Here is a 19,432-nt window from a genome sequence, read left to right as displayed (position 1 = left end):
ATTTGGCTTCATTTTCATCAAAGTATCATAACAGGAGTTAGGTTGAGTTTTGTCACAGTTCCCTCCTTCCTGCAGGTCTGAAATGGTATAAAAGTGAATAAAAATCCCATTTGGAATGATGTTTTTGATAGAATACACCCTGCCATACTCCTGTGACAAAATACAGGAATAAACAGAGTGAACAGCAATGTCCTGGATGGACCAAAACCAGAATTTTGCTTCATTTTCATCAAACATAACAGGAGTTAGGTTGAGTTTTGTCACAGTTCCCTCCTTCTTGTAGGTTTGAAATGGCATAAAAGTGAATAAAAATCCCATTTGGGATGGTGTTTTTGATAGAAAATACCCTGCCACATTCCTGTGACAAAATGCAGGAATAAACTGCAGAGTCCTGGATGGACCAAAACCAGAATTTTGCTTAATTTTCATCAAATATCATTACCCTGAAAGGAAATCAGGTAATGAAGAGGAATTTCACCTCAATCTGAAATAAAAAAAATCTCCTGACAAAAGCCCAGGGGCTGCTCTGGGGCTGAGTGTTGACTCTGCAGCTCAGGAGGGGCTCGGGCTGGCCACACCAAAGGGGAGAAGCAGCAACATCCAAACAGCATCTTCACCACATGAAAACCCAACAAAATAATCATTCCTGCAGAATTGTTTGTGCTGAGCGCTTTGAAGTTGTGTTTATGTGGTTAAAACATCCAGCAGGGCTGCACTGGAGCAGATTTATATGAGCAGCATTCTTTGGAGCAGAATTTTATATGGATAATGTTCAGTGTTGGTGTCAATATATTGAATTTTATATGGATAAATTTTAGCACTGCATTTGTATCAGTATATTTCATTTTGTATTGATAATATTCAGTATTGGTGTCAATGCATTGAATTTTATATGGATAATGTTCAGCACTGCACTGGTGTCAGTATATTTAATTTTATATGGATAATGTTAAGTATTGGTGTCAATACATTGAATTTTATATGGATAATGTTCAGCACTGCACTTGTACCAGTATATTTAATTTTATATGGATAATTTTTAGGACTGCACTAGTCTCAGTGTATTTAATTTTATATAGATATTTAGTATTGGTGTCAGTGCATTGAATTTTATATGGATAATATTCTGCACTGCACTGGTGTCAATATATTTAATTTTATATTGATAATATTCAGTACTGGTGTCAATGCATTGAATTTTACATGGATAACATTTAGCACTGCACTTGTACCAGTATATTGAATTTTCTATGGAAAACGTTCAGCACTGCACTGGTGTTAATATATTTAATTTTATATGGATAATGTTCAATATTGGTGTCAATACATTGAATTTTACATGGATTATGCTCAGCACTGCCTATGTGCCAGTGGTTAAATTTTATATTGATAATACTCAGCACTGCCCTTGTATCAGTGCGTTGAATTTTATATTGATAATGTTCAGTACTGGTGTCAATACATTTAATTTTATATGGATAATATTCTGCAGTGCACTTGTACCAGTATATTTAATTTTATATTGATAACATTCAGTATCAGTGTCAATATATTTAATTTTATATGGATAATATTCAGCACTGCACTTGTACCAGTATATTGAATTTTCTATGGATAACACCCAGCACTGGTGTCAGTATATTTAATTTTTTATGGATAACACCCAGCACTGGTGTCAGTATATTTATTTCCATGTGAAATGCTCTGATCCCAGGGCTGGCAGTGGAAGTTTTTGGGCTCAGCCCAGGCTGACCCTGAGCAGTGCAGGGAGGAAACCACAGGATGGCACCACAATATCCCAAAGGCCAGAGAGAACAAAGGCTCCTGTCACAGGCACCGCTCCCTCCATGTCACCGTGGGGAGGGTTTGTCTGTCCCGGTGATGTCCCTGCTCTCTGTCACTGCCACCAACCCCTGGGGATGGCAGGGGACACACAGTTCCCACGGGAGATGCTCTGCTGCCACCTCCCCCAGAGCCGTCACCAGGAACAGCATTCCCATCCCAAATCACATAATTTCCATCCCAAAATCCATCATTCCCTTCCCAAAATCCCATCATTCCCATCCCAAAATCTTATCCTTCCCATCTCAAAATCCATCATTCCCATTTAAAATCACATTATTCCCATCCCAAAATCACATAATTCCCATCAAAAATCACACATCCCAAAACCTCATCATTCCCATCTAAAATTACATTATTTCCACCCCAAAATCACACATCTTGAAATCCATCATCCCCATCCCAAAATCTCATCATTCCCATCCCAAAATCATCATCCCCATCCCAAAATCCATCATTCCCTTCCCAAAATCCACCATTCCCATCTAAAATCATACAATTCCCATCCCAAAATCCATCATTCCCATCCAAAAATCCATCATTCCCATCAAAAATCACATTATTCCCATCCTAAAATCACACATCCCAAAATCCATAATTTCCATCTAAAATCACATTATTTCCATCCCAAAATCTCATCATTCCCATCCCAAAATCCATCATTCCCATCTAAAATCTCATAATTCCCATCCAAAATCACACATCCCAAAATCACATTATTCCCATTCCAAAATCACATCAATCCCATCTCAAATCACATCAATCCCATCTAAAATCCATAATTCCCCCTTTTGAGGGAGTTTTTCTCAATCCAAGCCCAACCTGCTCACTCCAGTGACAGATTTAAATCTATGATTACACAGATTAGGGGTAAATTTGCAATTTCATCAGCTTTTTTAAAAGCAACAGAGAAATTTCAGCTGCTCTCAACCCCCCCAGAGTGAAAACAGGTAAAACACGAGGTGACTTCTCCCACAACAGCCAAATTTCCATCAGAATCAGCTTTGGAGGGAATAAAATAAAATAAAATCAACTTACTGGACAAAGAAGAGACACTCTTAAGCTGGTTGTTGCTATTTCACTGTCTGGATCAGCAGTTAGTTTCTCTTTAACTGGTATTTAAAATAAAAAAATAAAAAAAATTAGGTTAATACAGACATGAATTGGATGATAAAGCAATAAAAGAAATCTGAAATGGTGTGGGGTAAATTTTGAATTCCAAAGCCATAAAAATGTGTTTATTTAGAGTTGTCTTAATTCCTTTCCATGCAGCTTTGCACCTGAGCGTTATTTAATATTTAACATCACATTAATTTCACTTCTGAACTTCAGGGTGAAGTCGCTGAACTTGTTAAAAACTCCCACATGGACAAGCACCACCCCAAAATCCTCAACAAATGATTGAAAAACAAATTGAGTGAGAGGAATTCAGCAGAACCCTGACAAAATCTGAGATTTTGCAGTAAAATACTGAAGTCTTTAATTTCTGGAGCTTTTCATCCTCTTTTATTTTTATTTACAAGGTTTGTTTTGTGAACAGTCATTGGTAAAATGAACAAGTCAGACTCATTTTATTCCTGCACCTGGAATTCTGTAGATTTTTGTGCATTTAAATCATCAAACTGCATTAAATTGGGACAAATTAATGCCCAGCACTTTATTATTTAGTATTGGACTCATTTCTTCCCTTCTGGAGAAAACACAATACTTGATTTTTGAGCATTAAAAAGTGATCAGGGAATGGGATTTCCTCCTCTCCCTGAAAACCAAAACTGCAGCAGTTTTTGCTCATTTTTTTTCTGACACAAATTTCCACCAACTCGTTGTGCCATTCAAACACAACATTCTACACTAATTTTTACTGCTGGATTCATTTTTTCCCCTCTAGAGAAGGCTAAACACTTGAATTTTGAGCATTAAAAAGTGATCAGGGAATGGGATTTTCCCCTCTCCCTGCACCTACACCTTCATTCTCACCCTGCAGAGCAGCAGCCACCTGGAACTCTGTGGATATTTGTGCATTTAAATCACCAAACTGCATTAAAATAGGACTAATTAATGCCCAGCACTTTATTATTTAGTGCTGGATTCATTTCTTCCCTTCTGGAGAAAACACAATACTTGAATTTTGAGGATTAAAAAGTGATCAGGGAATGGGATTTTCCCCTCTCCCTGAAAACCAAACCCGCAGCAGTTTTTGCTGGTGTTTTTCTGACACCAATATCCAACTTGTGCCATTCAAACACACAAACACACTTGTGCCATTCTACACTAATTTTTACTGCTGGATTCATTTCTTCCCCTCTAGAGAAGGCACAACACTTGAATTTTGAGCATTAAAAAGTGATCAGGGAATGGGATTTTCCCCTCTCCCTGAAAACCAAACCCGCAGCAGTTTTTGCTCATTTTTTTTTCTGACACCAACTTCCACCAGAGGAAAAAAAAATGCAGGAAATTCACCCTGGAGTGAGAAGAGGGTTTGAGACTGAGCTTTGTGCTCAGGCTCACCCCACAGCTCTGTGCCAAGGGAACAGAAAATGCCCCATGGGGCTGTTCCTGCCCCATAGCCAGGCCCAGAGTGAGCCCCCAGCACTCAGTGCCCACTTCACTGGGGAAACATTCTGCACAAACAAAGCCAGGATGGCTGACCTCAAAGAGATTCTCTTGCATTTTTCCCCCCTGACAGTGTCAACAGGGTTCCTGGACTGGCTCCTAGTGCAAACAAAAGCCTCTGAGTCTTTGAATTGGAGCTGAATACAAAGAACACCACTATCACATTCCCAAAGCCCAGAGGGCTGTAGGAAGTCCAGAGCTTGGTTAGAGCACGGTCCTAATTCCAAATGTCCCTTCCTAAAAGGGAATTTTTATTTTTTTCCTTTTGAAAAAAATGCCCAGCAGAACATACTGAGTGCTCTGGAGTGATCCGGGTTCCGGATTCCCTTGGCCCGCAACCGCTGCAGGAGCACCGTGGAGGAGAGCTGCTTCACCAGGTACACTGCCATGGAATAGTTCTGCAAAACACCAGGGAAAACACCAGAAAACCATCAGAAAAAATAGAGAAAACATCAGAGAAACACTGTCTGCAGCACAGACAGCCTGGATACAGTTTGTTATTGGATTGCAGGGCACTGTGAAGGGAGAGCTGCTTCACCAGGTTCACTGCCATGGAATAGTTCTGGAAAACACCAGAAACTTCAGAGAAAATACCAGAAATATCAGAGAAAACACCAAAAGCTTCAGAGAAACCCTGCCTGCAGCACATAACAGTTTATCTGGGGATTGCAGGGCACTGTGAAGGGAGAGCAGCCTCACCAGGTACACTGCCATGGAATAGTTCTGCAAAACACCAGGGAAAACACCAGAAACTTCAGAGAAAATACCAAAAACTTCAGAGAAAACAGAGAAAATATCAGAGAAACCCTGTCTGCAGCACATAACAGTGTGTATGGGGATTGCAGGACACTGTGAAGGAAAAGCTGCCTCACCAGGTTCACTGCCATGGAATAGCTCTGCAAAACACCAGAAACTTCAGAGAAAATACCAAAAAACTTCAGAGAAAATACCAAAAACTTCAGAGAAAACAGAGAAAATATCAGAGAAAACCCTGTCTGCAGCTTGTAACAGTTTGTATGGGGATTGCAGCGCACTGTGAAGGGAGAGCTGCTTCACCAGGTTCACTGCCATGGAATAGTTCTGCAAAACAACACAGAAAACACCAGAAACTTCAGAGAAAACAGAGAAAACATCAGAGAAACCCTGTCTGCAGCTTGTAACAGTTTGTATGGGGATTGCAGAGCACTGTGAAGGAAGAGCTGCTTCACCAGGTACACTGCCATGGAATAGTTCTGCAAAACACCAAGGAAAACACCAGAAACTTCAGAGAAAACAGAGAAAATATCAGAGAAACCCTGTGTGCAGCACAGGCAGCCTGGATACAGTTTGTTATTGGATTACAGGGCACTGCGAGGGCAGAGCTGCTTCACCAGGTACACTGCCATGGAATAGTTCTGGAAAACACCAGAAACTTCAGAGAAAATACCAGAAATATCAGAGAAAACACCAAAAGCTTCAGAGAAACCCTGCCTGCAGCACATAACAGTTTATCTGGGGATTGCAGGGCACTGTGAAGGGAGAGCTGCCTCACCAGGTACACTGCCATGGAATAGTTCTGCAAAACAACACAGAAATCAACAAAACTTTCAGAGAAAATACCAGAAATTTCCGAGAAAACACCAAAACCATCAGAGCAGAGCCTGTGTGCAGCACTGGACAGGATCCAGCCTGTTCCAGGATCCCAGGGCACCGTGTTTGGAACGTGGCAAAGCTTTCAGAGCAAGTCTTCAGGAAGTTCACAGGGCTGGAGCCTGAGAGGCAACAAAAGTGACTTCACGCTTCAGTGAGGCCGAGCTGCACTCTGAGCCTTTAAATCAGCACCCAGGGCACTGCTGGAGCTTCTACATCATGTCAGACAAGCTCCCTGCCCCTTTAAAATGGGTCATTTATATGGAAAATGCTCAGCACTGCACTGGTGTCAGTATATTTAATTTTATATGGATAATGCTCAGTATTGGTGTCAATACACTGAATTTTATATGGATTATGCTCAGCACTGCACTTGTATCAGTATATTTCATTTTCGATGGATTATGTTCAGTATTGGTGTCAATACACTGAATTTTATACGGATAATATTCAGCACTGCACTTTTATCAGTATATTTAATTTTATATGGATATAATTCAGCAGTGCACTGGTGTCAATATATTTAATTTTATATGGATAATGTTCAGCACAACACTGGTGTCAATATATTTAATTTTATATGGATAATATTCAGCACTGCACTTTTATCAGTATATTTAGTTTTATACAGATAACTTTTAGCACTGCACCAATCTCAGTGTATTTAATTTTATATAGATATTTAGTATTGGTGTCAATGCAGTGATTTTTATATGGATAATATTCAGCACTGCACTGGTCTCACTGTATTTAATTTTATATGGATAATATTCAGCACAACACTGGTGTCAATATATTTAATTTTATATGGATTATGCTCAGCACTGCACTTGTATCAGTATATTTAATTTTATATGGATAATATTCAGCAGTGCATTGGTATCAGTATATTTAGTTTTATACTGATAATATTCAGTACTGGTGTCAATATATTTAATTTTATATGGATGATGTTCAGCACTGCACTGGTGTCAATATATTTAATTTTATATGGATTATGCTCAGCACTGCACTTTTATCAGTATATTTAATTTTACATGGATTATATTCAGCAGTGCACTGATATCAGTATATTTAATTTTATACTGATAATATTCAGTATTGGTGTCAATATATTTAATTTTATATGGATTATGCTCAGCACTGCACTTGTATCAGTATATTTAATTTTATATGGATAATATTCAGCAGTGCACTGGTATCAGTATATTTAGTTTTATACTGATAATATTCAGTATTGGTGTCAATATATTTAATTTTGTATGGTTTATGTTCAGCACTGCACTGGTCTCAGAATATTTAATTTTATATGGATAATGTTCAGTATTAGTGTCAACGCATTGAATTTTATATGGATAATATTCAGTACTGCACTGGTCTCACTGTATTTAATTTTATATGGATTATGCTCAGCACTGCACTGGTGTCAGTATATTTAATTTTATACTGATAATATTCAATATTGGTGTCAATGCATTGAAATTTATATGGATAATGTTCAGCACAGTATTGGTGTCAATATATTTAATTTTATATGGATTATGCTCAGCACTGCACTTTTATCAGTATATTTAATTTTATATGGATTATGCTCAGCACTGCACTTGTGTCAGTATATTTAATTTTATATGGATTATGCTCAGCACTGCACTTTTATCAGTATATTTAATTTTATATGGATATAATTCAGCAGTGCACTGGTATTAATATAATTAATTTTATACAGATTATGTTCAGCACTGCATTTGTATCAGTATATTTCATTTTATATGGATTACGTTTTCAGTATTGGTGTCAATATATTTAATTTTATATGGACAATGACCAACACTGCACTGGTGTCAATATATTTAATTTTATATGGATATTGTTCAGCACTGCACTGGTCTCAGAATATTTAATTTTATATGGATTACATTCAGCACTGCACTGATCTCAGTGCATTTAAGGAAAGCTGTCAGGTCAAATATAATCAGAAATTTTTCTTTCTTTCTAATAAAAGCTTGTTTTGGGCACTCAACTGCCTCTGAAATGTGAATTTCAGCCCCAATGTGAATTGACCCCAATTCTGTCAAATCCCTCAGCTCAGCTGGACATTCCCTCATGGAATAAACTCTTCCTGCCATGGATTTCAAATTCCTGGGATTCCTGAAGCTCCCATTTTTCTTATCATCTCCATACACAAAAATCAGGTTATAAATATCTTTCTAAAAATGTGAAACAGCAGCAACACCCCTCAACCCCCAGAATGGAATAGACCAAATCTGAATTTGATTTTTTCATTTGAACACTGTCTAAACCTGGAGCTGCATCCACACAATTTAAATTGAGAAATAAAAAGGCTTCCTTTAGCAATAAAAAAAAAAAAAATCCAAGTAATTGTGACATCTCCCATCCTTTATTTAGGATCTGAAAGGAGGATTTCAGTGATATATTATCTCGCCACAAAAATCACACCAATTTTTAAATATTTCATCCCCTCACATGGTTAAAAAAAACCCAGTACTGACTTAACTTGTTTGTTTAATGCCTCAATTAGGAGAGGAGTTAGAAAAATGTTAATTAACATTGGGAGATTATTTACAGACAAAGGCAAAAACTTCCCCCAGGCAATCCTGAACCAGATTGTGGAGAAATCACAGCCAGAGAAATCTCCAGCAAAGGTGGGGAAAACAAGAATTGACATTCTGGAGGGAAGGGGGAGAGGGAAAATCAAATTTTGTGCTACACAGGCACAGGTAAATATGAAATAATTCTTCGTATTTTGCTGTCTGAAGTGACAAAAATTGAATTAGGAAGGATTGGGTGTGAAAGAATTAATTTAGGAAGGGTTGTTTTGGTGGGGTTTTTTTGTTTTGGTTGGGTTTTTTATTATTATTTATTTATTGGTGAATTTTTTGTGGATTTTTTTGTATATTTTTTTGTATATTTTGTGTATATTTTGTGTATTTTGTAATTTTTTTTTTTGGTAGAAGTCCAGGATGGTTTGGGTTGGAAAGGATTTTAAAGCAAATCACAGCCAGAGAAATCTCCAGCAAAGGTGGGGAAAACAAGAATTGAGATTCTGGAGGGAAGGGGGAGAGGGAAAATCAAATTTTGTGTTACACAGGCACAGGTAAATATGAAATAATTCTTCATATTTCGCTGTCTGAAGTCTCAAAAATTGAATTAGGAAGGATTGGGTCTGAAAGAATTAATTTAGGAAGGATTGTTTTTGTGGGTTTTTTTGTTTTGGTTGAGTTTTTTTATTATTATTTATTTTTGGTGGATTTTTTGTGGATTTTTTTTGTATATTATTTTGTATATTTTGTGTATATTTTGTATATTTTGTAATTTTTTTTTGGTAGAATTCCAGGATGGTTTGGGTTGGAAAGGATTTTAAAGCAAATCACAGCCAGAGAAATCTCCAGCAAAGGTGGGGAAAACAAGAATTGACATTCTGGAGGGAAGGAGGAGAGGGAAAATCAAATTTTGTGTTACACAGGCACAGGTAAATATGAAATAATTCTTTGTATTTTGCTGCCTGAAGTGACAAAAATTGAATTAGGAAGGATGTGGTGTGAAAGAATTAATTTAGGAGGGGTTTTTTGGTGGGGTTTTTGTTTTGGTTGGGTTTTTTATTATTATTTATTTATTGGTGGATTTTTTCTGGATTTTTTTGTATATTATTTTGTATATTTTGTAATTTTTTTTTGGTAGAATTCCAGGATGGTTTGGGTTGGAAAGGATTTTAAAGCAAATCACAGCCAGAGAAATCTCCAGCAAAGGTGGGGAAAACAGTTGGGACAAGAATTGACATTCTGGAGGGAAGGGGGAGAGGGAAAATCAAATTTTGTGTTACACAGGCACAGGTAAATATGAAATAATTCTTCATATTTCGCTGTCTGAAGTCTCAAAAATTGAATTAGGAAGGATTGGGTGTGAAAGAATTAATTTAGGAAGGATTGTTTTGGTGGGTTTTTTTTGTTTTGGTTGTTTTTTTATTATTTATTTATTGGTGGATTTTTGTGGGGTTTTTTGTATATTATTTTGTATATTTTGTAAATTTTTTTTGGTAGAATTCCAGGATGGTTTGGGTTGGAAAGGATTTTAAAGCTGATCCCAGCCCAGCCCTGCCATGGGACACCTCTCACTGTCCCAGGCTGCTCCAAGCCTGCCCCACCTGGCTCTGGATAATTCTGGGATTTAATTTATGCCACAAATTACCCAAAATGTTCCTTGTAAATGATGAATCTGTTGAAACCTGAAAAACAGCTCCCAGTTTTCAAGGGATTAGCTCAAACTTGGGGCATTTCTTGTCACTAAATCCTGAATTTTGAATCCCTGTAAACCCCAGCAGGCTGATTTTGAACTGTTTCTCATTAGATAAAAGAGGATTTTTATTTTTTTATTTATTTTTAACCAAAATCACTCAGCCATCCTTTATCCCACCATCTGAACAGAGATTGTTTTCTGCTCCACGAGAAATCCATCACAAAATCCCATCCTGATGTTTCAGCCCTGCCTATTGTGCCTGACTGGAGCCTGTAAGCATTTTTTATTTTTATTTTTTTTTTTTCCAAATTCTTGGCCAAAGTTTCACCTCAGGATAATTCTGGGCACTTCTAAAAAAACAGGATGGGGACAGTGGCAGCCTCTGGAATGCTCCAATCCAGCAGCTTTGCTGCCAGCACTGAAATCAGCTCAGTAACTGATGGGCTGATTTATTTGAGTCACTTTTTTTTTGCAGCACGTTCCAGATTTAATTAATCCGGTAGAACAACAGTGACTTTTTTAACGTGGGTCGTGATGTTCTCTCCAAAGACACATAAAAAAGTGATAAAAACATGAGGTTTTAAACATGAAGAGTGAGGAGAAATGTGAAAAAAAAAGGTCAGTGGGATTTAAATAATTTGAATTGGGCTGGTTTTGTGTCCACCCTCCCAGCTCTAAAGGGTTTGATGTCACCTGTTCCTTCCAAGCCCAAACCAAGCCAAGCTTTGTCAGGTCAGGAAGAGTTTCCAAGTCTGAAGTTTGGCCAAATCAACAAACAAAAGGTTTAGAGTGCTCCTTGATCTCTTTATCTGGGTGTTGGGAAAGATGGGACAGGGAGGACTTATGGATATGATTTTATGGTAAGAAATGCTGCAGATGTAAAACCTGTGAGTGAAATAGGAATGAAAGGCAGTTTGGAGATGTGAGCATGGCAGGCAGGAAGACGGGGATGAGCTGGAGACAGGAAAATAAAATACAGGAATGTTGCCTTTCCACCCTGCAAAGGCATCAGGGAACATAAGAAAGGAGTCTGTAGAGTTTAGAATATAAAATGACATGGTGATGTAGTAGTTCTCACAGGCTGCAGGCAAAGTCTGTAGGGTTTGTATCTCACGCCGGCTGGTCACTGTAAATTAGAATATTCAAGAGAAAAAGAGATAGAATGGATTGGAACAAGGTGATCGCTCTCTTCTCTTGGCTCTCTCATTCCTCTTCTCCTACCTCTCTTCTCTTGGCTCTCTCATTCCTCTTCTCCTACCTCTTTTCTCTTGGCTCTCTTACCTTCTTGGCCCATCCCCTCTCCTCTCTCTCACCTCTCTTGCTCCTGTTTTCTCCCCACGTTTTTCCCCTGCTCCTGCCCCGTTTCTACTCCTTATCTCTCTTCTATCTCTCTCTCTCTCTCCCCATTCTCTCTGGGGCTTTGCTGGTGGCTGAAGGCAAAGCCCTCTTTACCCACCACCCTTGGAATAATAAACCCCCGAGTTTCTAGAACATCTCAGCTCTGCAGAGCTCCTTGTTTCTGCCATCCACAGAAAAATTTCTACATCTGGGCCCTCCCTGAGTCACAAAGACGAGGAGGGAGATCTCCCAGCCCAAAGGTGAGGAAGGGATCACCTCCCACCTCCTGGAATCGCGGAATTCCAGGTGAACACAAAGGACCCTCCTCTGTGGCCACCCCAGGGAGAATTTTGTGTAAAAAAGAGATGCAGGAGAGGCCAGAGGGACTCACCCTGCCGATCTCTGCAGTCCAGGACACCACGATGGTGTTGGGGACCGTGGTGGAGAGCCGCACGAGTGAGGTAATGTTGATTGGTCTGCTGGGGCGCTTTGGTTCCACACCGTTTTTGGTTGGTGGCAGGTAGCCCTGGAAAATAAAAAGATTTCAGCTCTCAGGAATAAGAAAATAGTGTTTCTGCTTCTTGTCCCCTCCTGAGATAACTAGAGCAGGGTCTGTGTTTAATTTAAAGAGAGAAGGATAAATATCAATAGGGAGAATAAATTATTGGGCATTTTATAAGCTCCTTCTCCTGATGGAAATGCAAAATCCTCACCCTGCCCACAGAATATTAAAAAGAACTTTGCCACTTCTCCTCTCTCAGCAAAATTAAACAAAAAAATCCACAAAATTTGGACCAGAATTTCTAAAATTCAATCCCTTTTTGCTCTGCTTATTATTATTTAGTATTAATAAATATGTGCTCTTAAAAAGGGGTTTTTAACTTCCACATTAACTTCTGGATTTCCTGGCTATAACAAATAACTGATCTGTTCTATTCATTCCAATGCTCCAGAATGTGGAAACAAAGATTGGGATAAATTTCCAGGCAGATAATTTTAATAATGTGCATTAAAAGAAGATTTTACTTACTGGAAGGCTGCATGGTTTCCCATTTACTTTCACACACAGATTGGGTGGGAAGTGATCTTCTTGTGGACAACTGGTTTCTGATAAACAAAACCTAAAAGCAAAGAGCTGCCATCACCTTTCACTTCTTAAAAAGTGATTTAAACATCATCTTTTCCTAGAAAGAACTGTTTTTCCACTTAGCTATGAAATCATGACAGATCTTGCTGAACACAGCCCTCAAATTGTGTCAAATAAACAGGAAAAACCCCCAAAAATCACAGTGGTTCAAGCAGGGTGGAGGTTCCTCCTCAGACTCATTCAATTCCTCAGCCTGACTCATTTCCAACCCTGAATTCTTCTCTTTTCTCCAGCCTGAGCTTCCCATACAGGACCAAGGTGTCACAAAAGACATTTTTCAGTTTTTTCTCTCCCTTTTCTCCAGCCTGAGCTCCCCATACAGGACCAAACTGTCACAAAGGACATTTTTCCCAATTTCTTCTCTCCCTTTTCTCCAGTTTCCTTTTCTCCATACAGGACCAAACTGTCACAAAGGACATTTCCCAATTTCTTCTCTCCCTTTTCTCCAGCTTCCTTTTCTCCACACAGGACCAAGGTGTCACAAAGGACATTTCCCAATTTCTTCTCTCCCTTTTCTCCAGCCTGAGCTCCCCACACAGGACCAAAGTGTCACAAAGGACATTTTTTAGTTTCTTATCTGCATTTTCTCCAGGACATTTTTCCCAATTTCTTCTCTGCCTTTTCTCCAGTTTCCTTTTCTCCACACAGGACCAAGGTGTCACAAAGGACATTTCCCAATTTCTTCTCTCCCTTTTCTCCAGCTTCCTTTTCTCCACACAGGACCAAACTGTCAGAAAGGACATTTTTCCCAATTTCTTCTCTACCTTTTCTCCATCCTGAGCTCCCCATACAGGACCAAACTGTCAGAAAGGACATTTTTCCCAATTTCTTCTCTGCCTTTTCTCCATCCTGAGCTCCCCATACAGGACCAAAGTATCACAAAGGACATTTTTTAGTTTCTTATCTGCATTTTCTCCAGGACATTTTTCCCAATTTCTTCTCTGCATTTTCTCCAGGACATTTTTCCCGATTTCTTCTCTGCCTTTTCTCCAGTTTCCTTTTCTCCACACAGGACCAAGGTGTCACAAAGGACATTTCCCAATTTCTTCTCTCCCTTTTCTCCAGCCTGAGCTCCCCATACAGGACCAAACTGTCACAAAGGACATTTCCCAATTTCTTCTCTCCCTTTTCTCCACCTTCCTTTTCTCACACAGGACCAAACTGTCAGAAAGGACATTTTTCAGTTTTTTCTCTGCCTTTCCTCCACGCAGGACCAAGGTGTCACAAAGAACACTTTCCACCATCCCAGCTGCACTTTCAGGCCGTTGCTGAGCCCAGCCAATGAATCCTCAAGCCTCTGATGTTGAATTTATTTATTTTAAGTTCAAAGAGGTGGTTTTTTTCTGCTGCTGGATCCCCAGCAGGACACACCCTTCCTGCTCCTCCTGTGGACAATGAACATTCCAAGGAGCAGCAAAACCCTCTGGATTCCTCCCAGGGATCTGCCCCAGCCCTGTTCATGTTCCTGGATAATTAAAAATATTTTTCCTCTCATTCCTTTGGTCCATCCCATCTGAGATGGGAATTTAAGCAGAAACAGAGAATTTAATCAATTTATTATCGATGAAAAACCCCCAAATTGTCAGAGAACTGACAAGACAATTTAATCAAATTTATAATTGATGAAAAAAATAAACCCCAAATGAACCAGGCTGGTGATTCCCAAAGTGTTTAAAGAAGCAGATCTTGGAATGTCCATGGAATTAATTATTTTCTGCTAAAAAACAATCCCTACTCATGGATTATCCAGAATTACAAGGAGGATTCACTGACAATAAAATCAATCAGGATGAGGCTCCTTCCCATCCAGGAATTCCCAATCTGCAGCTGATAAATCCTAAAAAAAAACCTCACAGGAAAATAAATTCCCTACCTTAGCTGGACCTGTACTGTGAAGTCACATTTGGTCCCAGAAATATCCCTGGAAAGAAGAGAAAATGAGTTAAAATATCCTGATTTTCACAAGATTTCTCAATATTGTGATAGAGATTCCTCAAGAATTTGCTGGAAGTTGAATTTATGGAAAATATTTCTTTTTTACACAAAAAAAAAGTGTAAAATCGACACTTTCAGGTATATATAATGTACACCAGATTTTGCTGCTTCTTGCTCACACCACCACTCTCAAAAAAGGTTAAAAAGAAGAGTTTTTATTATTTCTTGAGGTAAATAAATAAATTCTTGTTTGACCTCTGTTTTTGTGGGGTTTTTTTGGTTGGGTTTTTTGTTTGTTGGGTTTTTGTTTGGTTGAGGGTGGGGAAGTTTTAAGGGGATTTTTTGAGGGTTTTTTTTGTTTGGTTGGTTTTTTTTTTTCTGGTTTGGGGGGTTTGTTTGTTTTGGGGTTTTTGGTTGGTTGTTGTTTATTTGGGGGTTTGTTTTTTGCTTGTTTTCGGGGTTTTTTTTAGGGGGGTTGTGGCTTTTTGAGGTTGTTTTGAGGGGAGTTTTTTGTACATTATAAAGAAAATTCTGATGGGTCACGAAAAAGTCCCAACTTTATCGTGAACTAACAGAGAACTTGGTGGCAAAAAAGAGCTGCAGGAAGCAGAACTCTTAACATCAGAAAACTCGAGTGGTGGGGTTGAATTCTCTCCTCCCCACCCAAAAAAACAATTTCCCTTCCCATTTCCAAGACAGGGATAGAAAAAACTGCCATAATAATGAATTAACAGAAAACTGATAGCAAAGAAGAGCTGCAAGAAGCAGAATTCTTGATTTAAGGAGAACTCAGCATCACAAAACTCGAGTGGTGGGGTTGAATTCTCTCCTCCTTACCCAAAAAGAAAAATTCCCTTCCCATTTCCAAGGCAGGGATAGAAAAAACTGCCATAATAATGAATTAACAGAAAATCTGATGGCAAAAAAGAGCTGCAGGAAGCAGAACTCTTGATTTAAGGAAAACTCAACACCAGCAAACTCGAGTGGTGGGGTTGAATTCTCTCCTCCCCACCCAAAAAACCAATTTCCCTCCTGATTTCCAAGGCAGGGATATGGAAAGACACCGTAATAATGAATTTAAAGAAAATCTGATGGCAAAAAAAAGAGCTGCAGGAAGCAGAATTCTTGATTTAAGCAGAACTCAACACCAGAAAACTCAGATGTGGGGTTGAATTCTCTCCTCTCCACCTAAAAAGACAATTTCCCTCCTGATTTCCAAGTCAGGGATATGAAAAGTTGCTGTAAAAATGAATTAACAGAAAATTTGATGGCAAAAAAGAGCCGCAAGAAGCAGAATTCTTGATTTGAGGAGAACTTAACACCAGAAAAGTGGTGGGGTTGAATTCTCTCCTCCCTACCCAAAAAGACAATTTCTCTCCTGATTTCCAAGGCAGGGATATGAAAAGTTGCCATAAAAATGAATTAACAGAAAAACTGATGGTAAAGAAGAGCCGCAGGAAGCAGAACTCTTAACACCAGAAAACTCGAGTGGTGGGGTTGAATTCTCTCCTCTCTATACAAAAAAAAAACCAATTTCCCTTCCCATTTCCAAGGCAGGGATATGGAGAGGTGCCATAATAATGAATTTAATGAAAAATTCATAGTAAAAAAGAGCTACAGGAAGCAGAACTCTGGATTTGAGGAGAACTCAACACCAGAAAACTCAAGTGGTTGGGTATTGAATTCTCTCCTCCCCACCCAAAAAGAAAACTTCTCTCCTGATTTCCAAGGCAGGGCTGTGGAAAGCTGCTCCTTTTGGGGGAACCTCTGGGATTTCAGGGCTGCAGGACTCACATGGAGCTGCTGATCTGCTGCACTTGCTGCGGCGTCAGCGCGAAGGCAAAGCAGGTTTCTCGGAACCTCTGGCTGTTGTCTGAGGCTGCAAAAAGAGCAGAGAGCATCAAAAACAGCCAGGAAAAAAAATCAGAAAAAAATCAAATCAAGTCAAAGCATGAGTTTTTTTGTGACCAGCTTGGTGGTATCAGACACATCTGGGGCTCTGAACAGGTTTGTTTTTTTTTTTTGAGGAAGTCGCTGTTGAAAATCCTCCTGTAAATAAATAAAAATACAATGAAGGAACTTGATGTGCCCATAAAATGAACATTAAAATGGGGATGGAGATAACAGCAGAGCTGAGGCAAATCCAGGCTTTTTATCACTGTGATTTCGTGTCAAACGTGCTCTGATATTAAATAAAAATACGTCTCAGGGGTTCCCATCAATCACATTTTTTATTTCCTGGATCGTGGCTGGTCCTGGAGAAGTTCACAGAGAGGCTGAGGGACATCTCACATTTCACTCTGATATTTTATGGACTAAAATGCACCAAATATATCCAGAATAAGCCCAGAACTTCTGAGATCTGCAGCTTTAAAATCTGATTTTAAAGCCTTTCCGCTCTGTGCCGCTCCAGAACCAAACGGTGCTCCAGAGAAAAACGCCCCTGCAGGAAATTCATGTTAAAAATCTCTAAAAGAATGTTTTTTAGCTAAAGCAGAGCCTTTCACAGGGCCACTGCAGCAATGAAAAGGGTTTTTTTTTTAATAATAATAAATGAAAAGAAAGCATCATCTCCCCAGAGAATTATTCCACACACTGAATAAAAAGCTGCTTATCAGTTGCACTTTAATCTCATTATTCTTAATAATTTTGGAAGTTTTGAATAAATACCCTGGATAAATTCCCCTTTTTTTTAATTTTTTTATTTATTTACTATAAATCACTTGTTGACTCATCCCTGAGTGACAGCTGAGTGAGTATTTCAGGCTGAGGATGGAGAGATTTTTGGAACCAACAACAGCAAAGGCTTTGATGGAGTGTAAATACCTCCCAAAATTTAATTTTTTAATCTTTTCTGCATATCACTGCCCCCCAAATCTTTCCATTTACCTCCACCATTATCTGCTGCTGGGGGTGATCAGAGCTGCTGTTTTGGGGAATCTTGGAGAAAAAAATTCAGGTTTTATAAATAACTTGGATTTTTGAAATGCACAGATTTCCTCCCCCAATGTCTGCAGGAAACACAATGTACACAATTCACAATGAGAATCTGCTCCTCCATAGAATCTGACACTTATTTTTAGCTGTAAATGGCCGAGATCACAATTACAAACTCTAATTAACAAAAGCTGAATTAGCAGAGTGAATGCGCTGCAGGGAAATGAGGGAATTCCAGTTGTTGTTTCCTGGTTTTCTGTGGTTTTGTTTGCTGGGTTGATTTTTCTCTCAGGTATTATTTGCTTTAGCCTGGAAATTGTCAATTTTGGCTTTATTAGAAAAGTTTTGGAAGATTTTTTGGGAACTTTTGGTGTGAAATCCAATATTTGATTAATTAAAAACTGCTGACTATGAATGGCCTCTTCATTTAAAGCTCAATTATCCAAAAAAACCAACCAGCAGCTACTAAAACTCTTGAATTTCCCAAGATTTTCCCTTTCCCATCAGGGAAATGGGCAAACAGGAGGAACTGGAAATGTGGGAGAAAGTTTGGACCTGAGGTTCTAAAATTCAATCCTTTTTCCTCTTGCTCGTGTTGATTTATTATAAAAAAGATTTTATTTATTTTTTACTAAATAGGGATATGAAAAGTGGGGTTTGAACCTCCATATTTACACAATCACTGAGTTATTAAGGTTGGAAAAGACCTCAAAGTTCACAAGATTCAATTTCTGACTGAACATCACCTTGTCAATTAAACAAAAATTTGATTTTTGAGCCTTTCTGGGGATGGTGATTCCACGTTTTCCTGGGAAAGTTGGTTTAATACTTAACCACACTCCTAGGAAGGAAATACTCCAGAATTCCTAATATCCACCTGTTGTGTTGGTCAAATAAAATCATTTATCAATTTATTTGGGAGAAAATGTGGAAGGAGTGCTGCCATGGGAGTTTCCCTACTCCACCTCTCCTCAGGAAACAGCCTCTGCTTGAACCAAAAACTGAATTTAAAAAGTCTCTGTCACTTCTTCTTAAGATTTTTTTTTTTTTTTTTTTTTTTTTGGGGGGGGTGTTGTTTTCAGTGTTTTTTGAGCAGTTAACGCTGCAGCCTCAAAGAGGAGACTTGGAAAGGAATTGATAGGACAAGAAGTAAGGGGATTATATGGACAGGAAGTGGGATTTGGGAAGGAATTGTCCCCTGGGAAGGTGGAGAGGGGCAGGGATGGAATTCCCAGAGAAGCTCCTGGGATTGTCCAAGGCCAGGCTGGGAACACCCTGGGATAGGGGAAGGGATGTGATCCATGGGATGGGATCAGTGGGATGGGATGGGATAGGATGGGGATGGGATGGGGTTGGATGGGAACAATGGGCTGGGATGGGATGGGATGGGATTCATGGGATGGGATCAGTGGGATGGGATCCATGGGATGGGATGGGATCAATGGGATGGCACCAGTAGGATCAATGGGATGGGAATGGATGGGATGGTTGGGATGGGATGGGGATGGGTGGAATCAGTGAGATGGGATCCATGGGATGGGGTGGGATCCATGGGAAGGGATCCATGGGATCAGTGGGATGGGAATGGATGGGATGGGGATGGGTGAGATCAGTGGGATCTGTGGGGTGGGATGGGATCCATGGAATGGGGTGGGATGGGATCAGTGGGATCCATGGGATCAGTAGGATGGAGTAAGTGGGATGGGATCCATGAGATGGGATGGGATCAATGGGACG

At 39.2% G+C, this 19,432-nt stretch overlaps 1 protein-coding gene across 1 annotated transcript in view; it reads right to left on the bottom strand.

The window, feature by feature from the left end:
• Nucleotides 1-19,432, bottom strand: part of PIAS1 (protein inhibitor of activated STAT 1) — a gene marked incomplete at its 5' end in the record, with an annotated part of 70,575 nt that overhangs the window by 13,409 nt on the left and 37,734 nt on the right. Inside the window, 6 exon segments of the mRNA XM_083871177.1 lie at nt 2,881-2,954; nt 4,748-4,853; nt 12,068-12,202; nt 12,707-12,797; nt 14,697-14,744; nt 16,553-16,637. Of these exon segments, the coding sequence (XP_083727303.1) occupies nt 2,881-2,954; nt 4,748-4,853; nt 12,068-12,202; nt 12,707-12,797; nt 14,697-14,744; nt 16,553-16,637 (539 nt within the window).

Source organism: Zosterops lateralis, assembly GCF_965231275.1.
Source record: "Zosterops lateralis genome assembly, chromosome: 13".
Lineage (NCBI taxonomy): Eukaryota > Metazoa > Chordata > Aves > Passeriformes > Zosteropidae > Zosterops > Zosterops lateralis.
The sequence above is the reverse complement of the archived record's forward strand: the minus strand, read 5'-3'. Positions and strand labels throughout refer to the sequence as shown.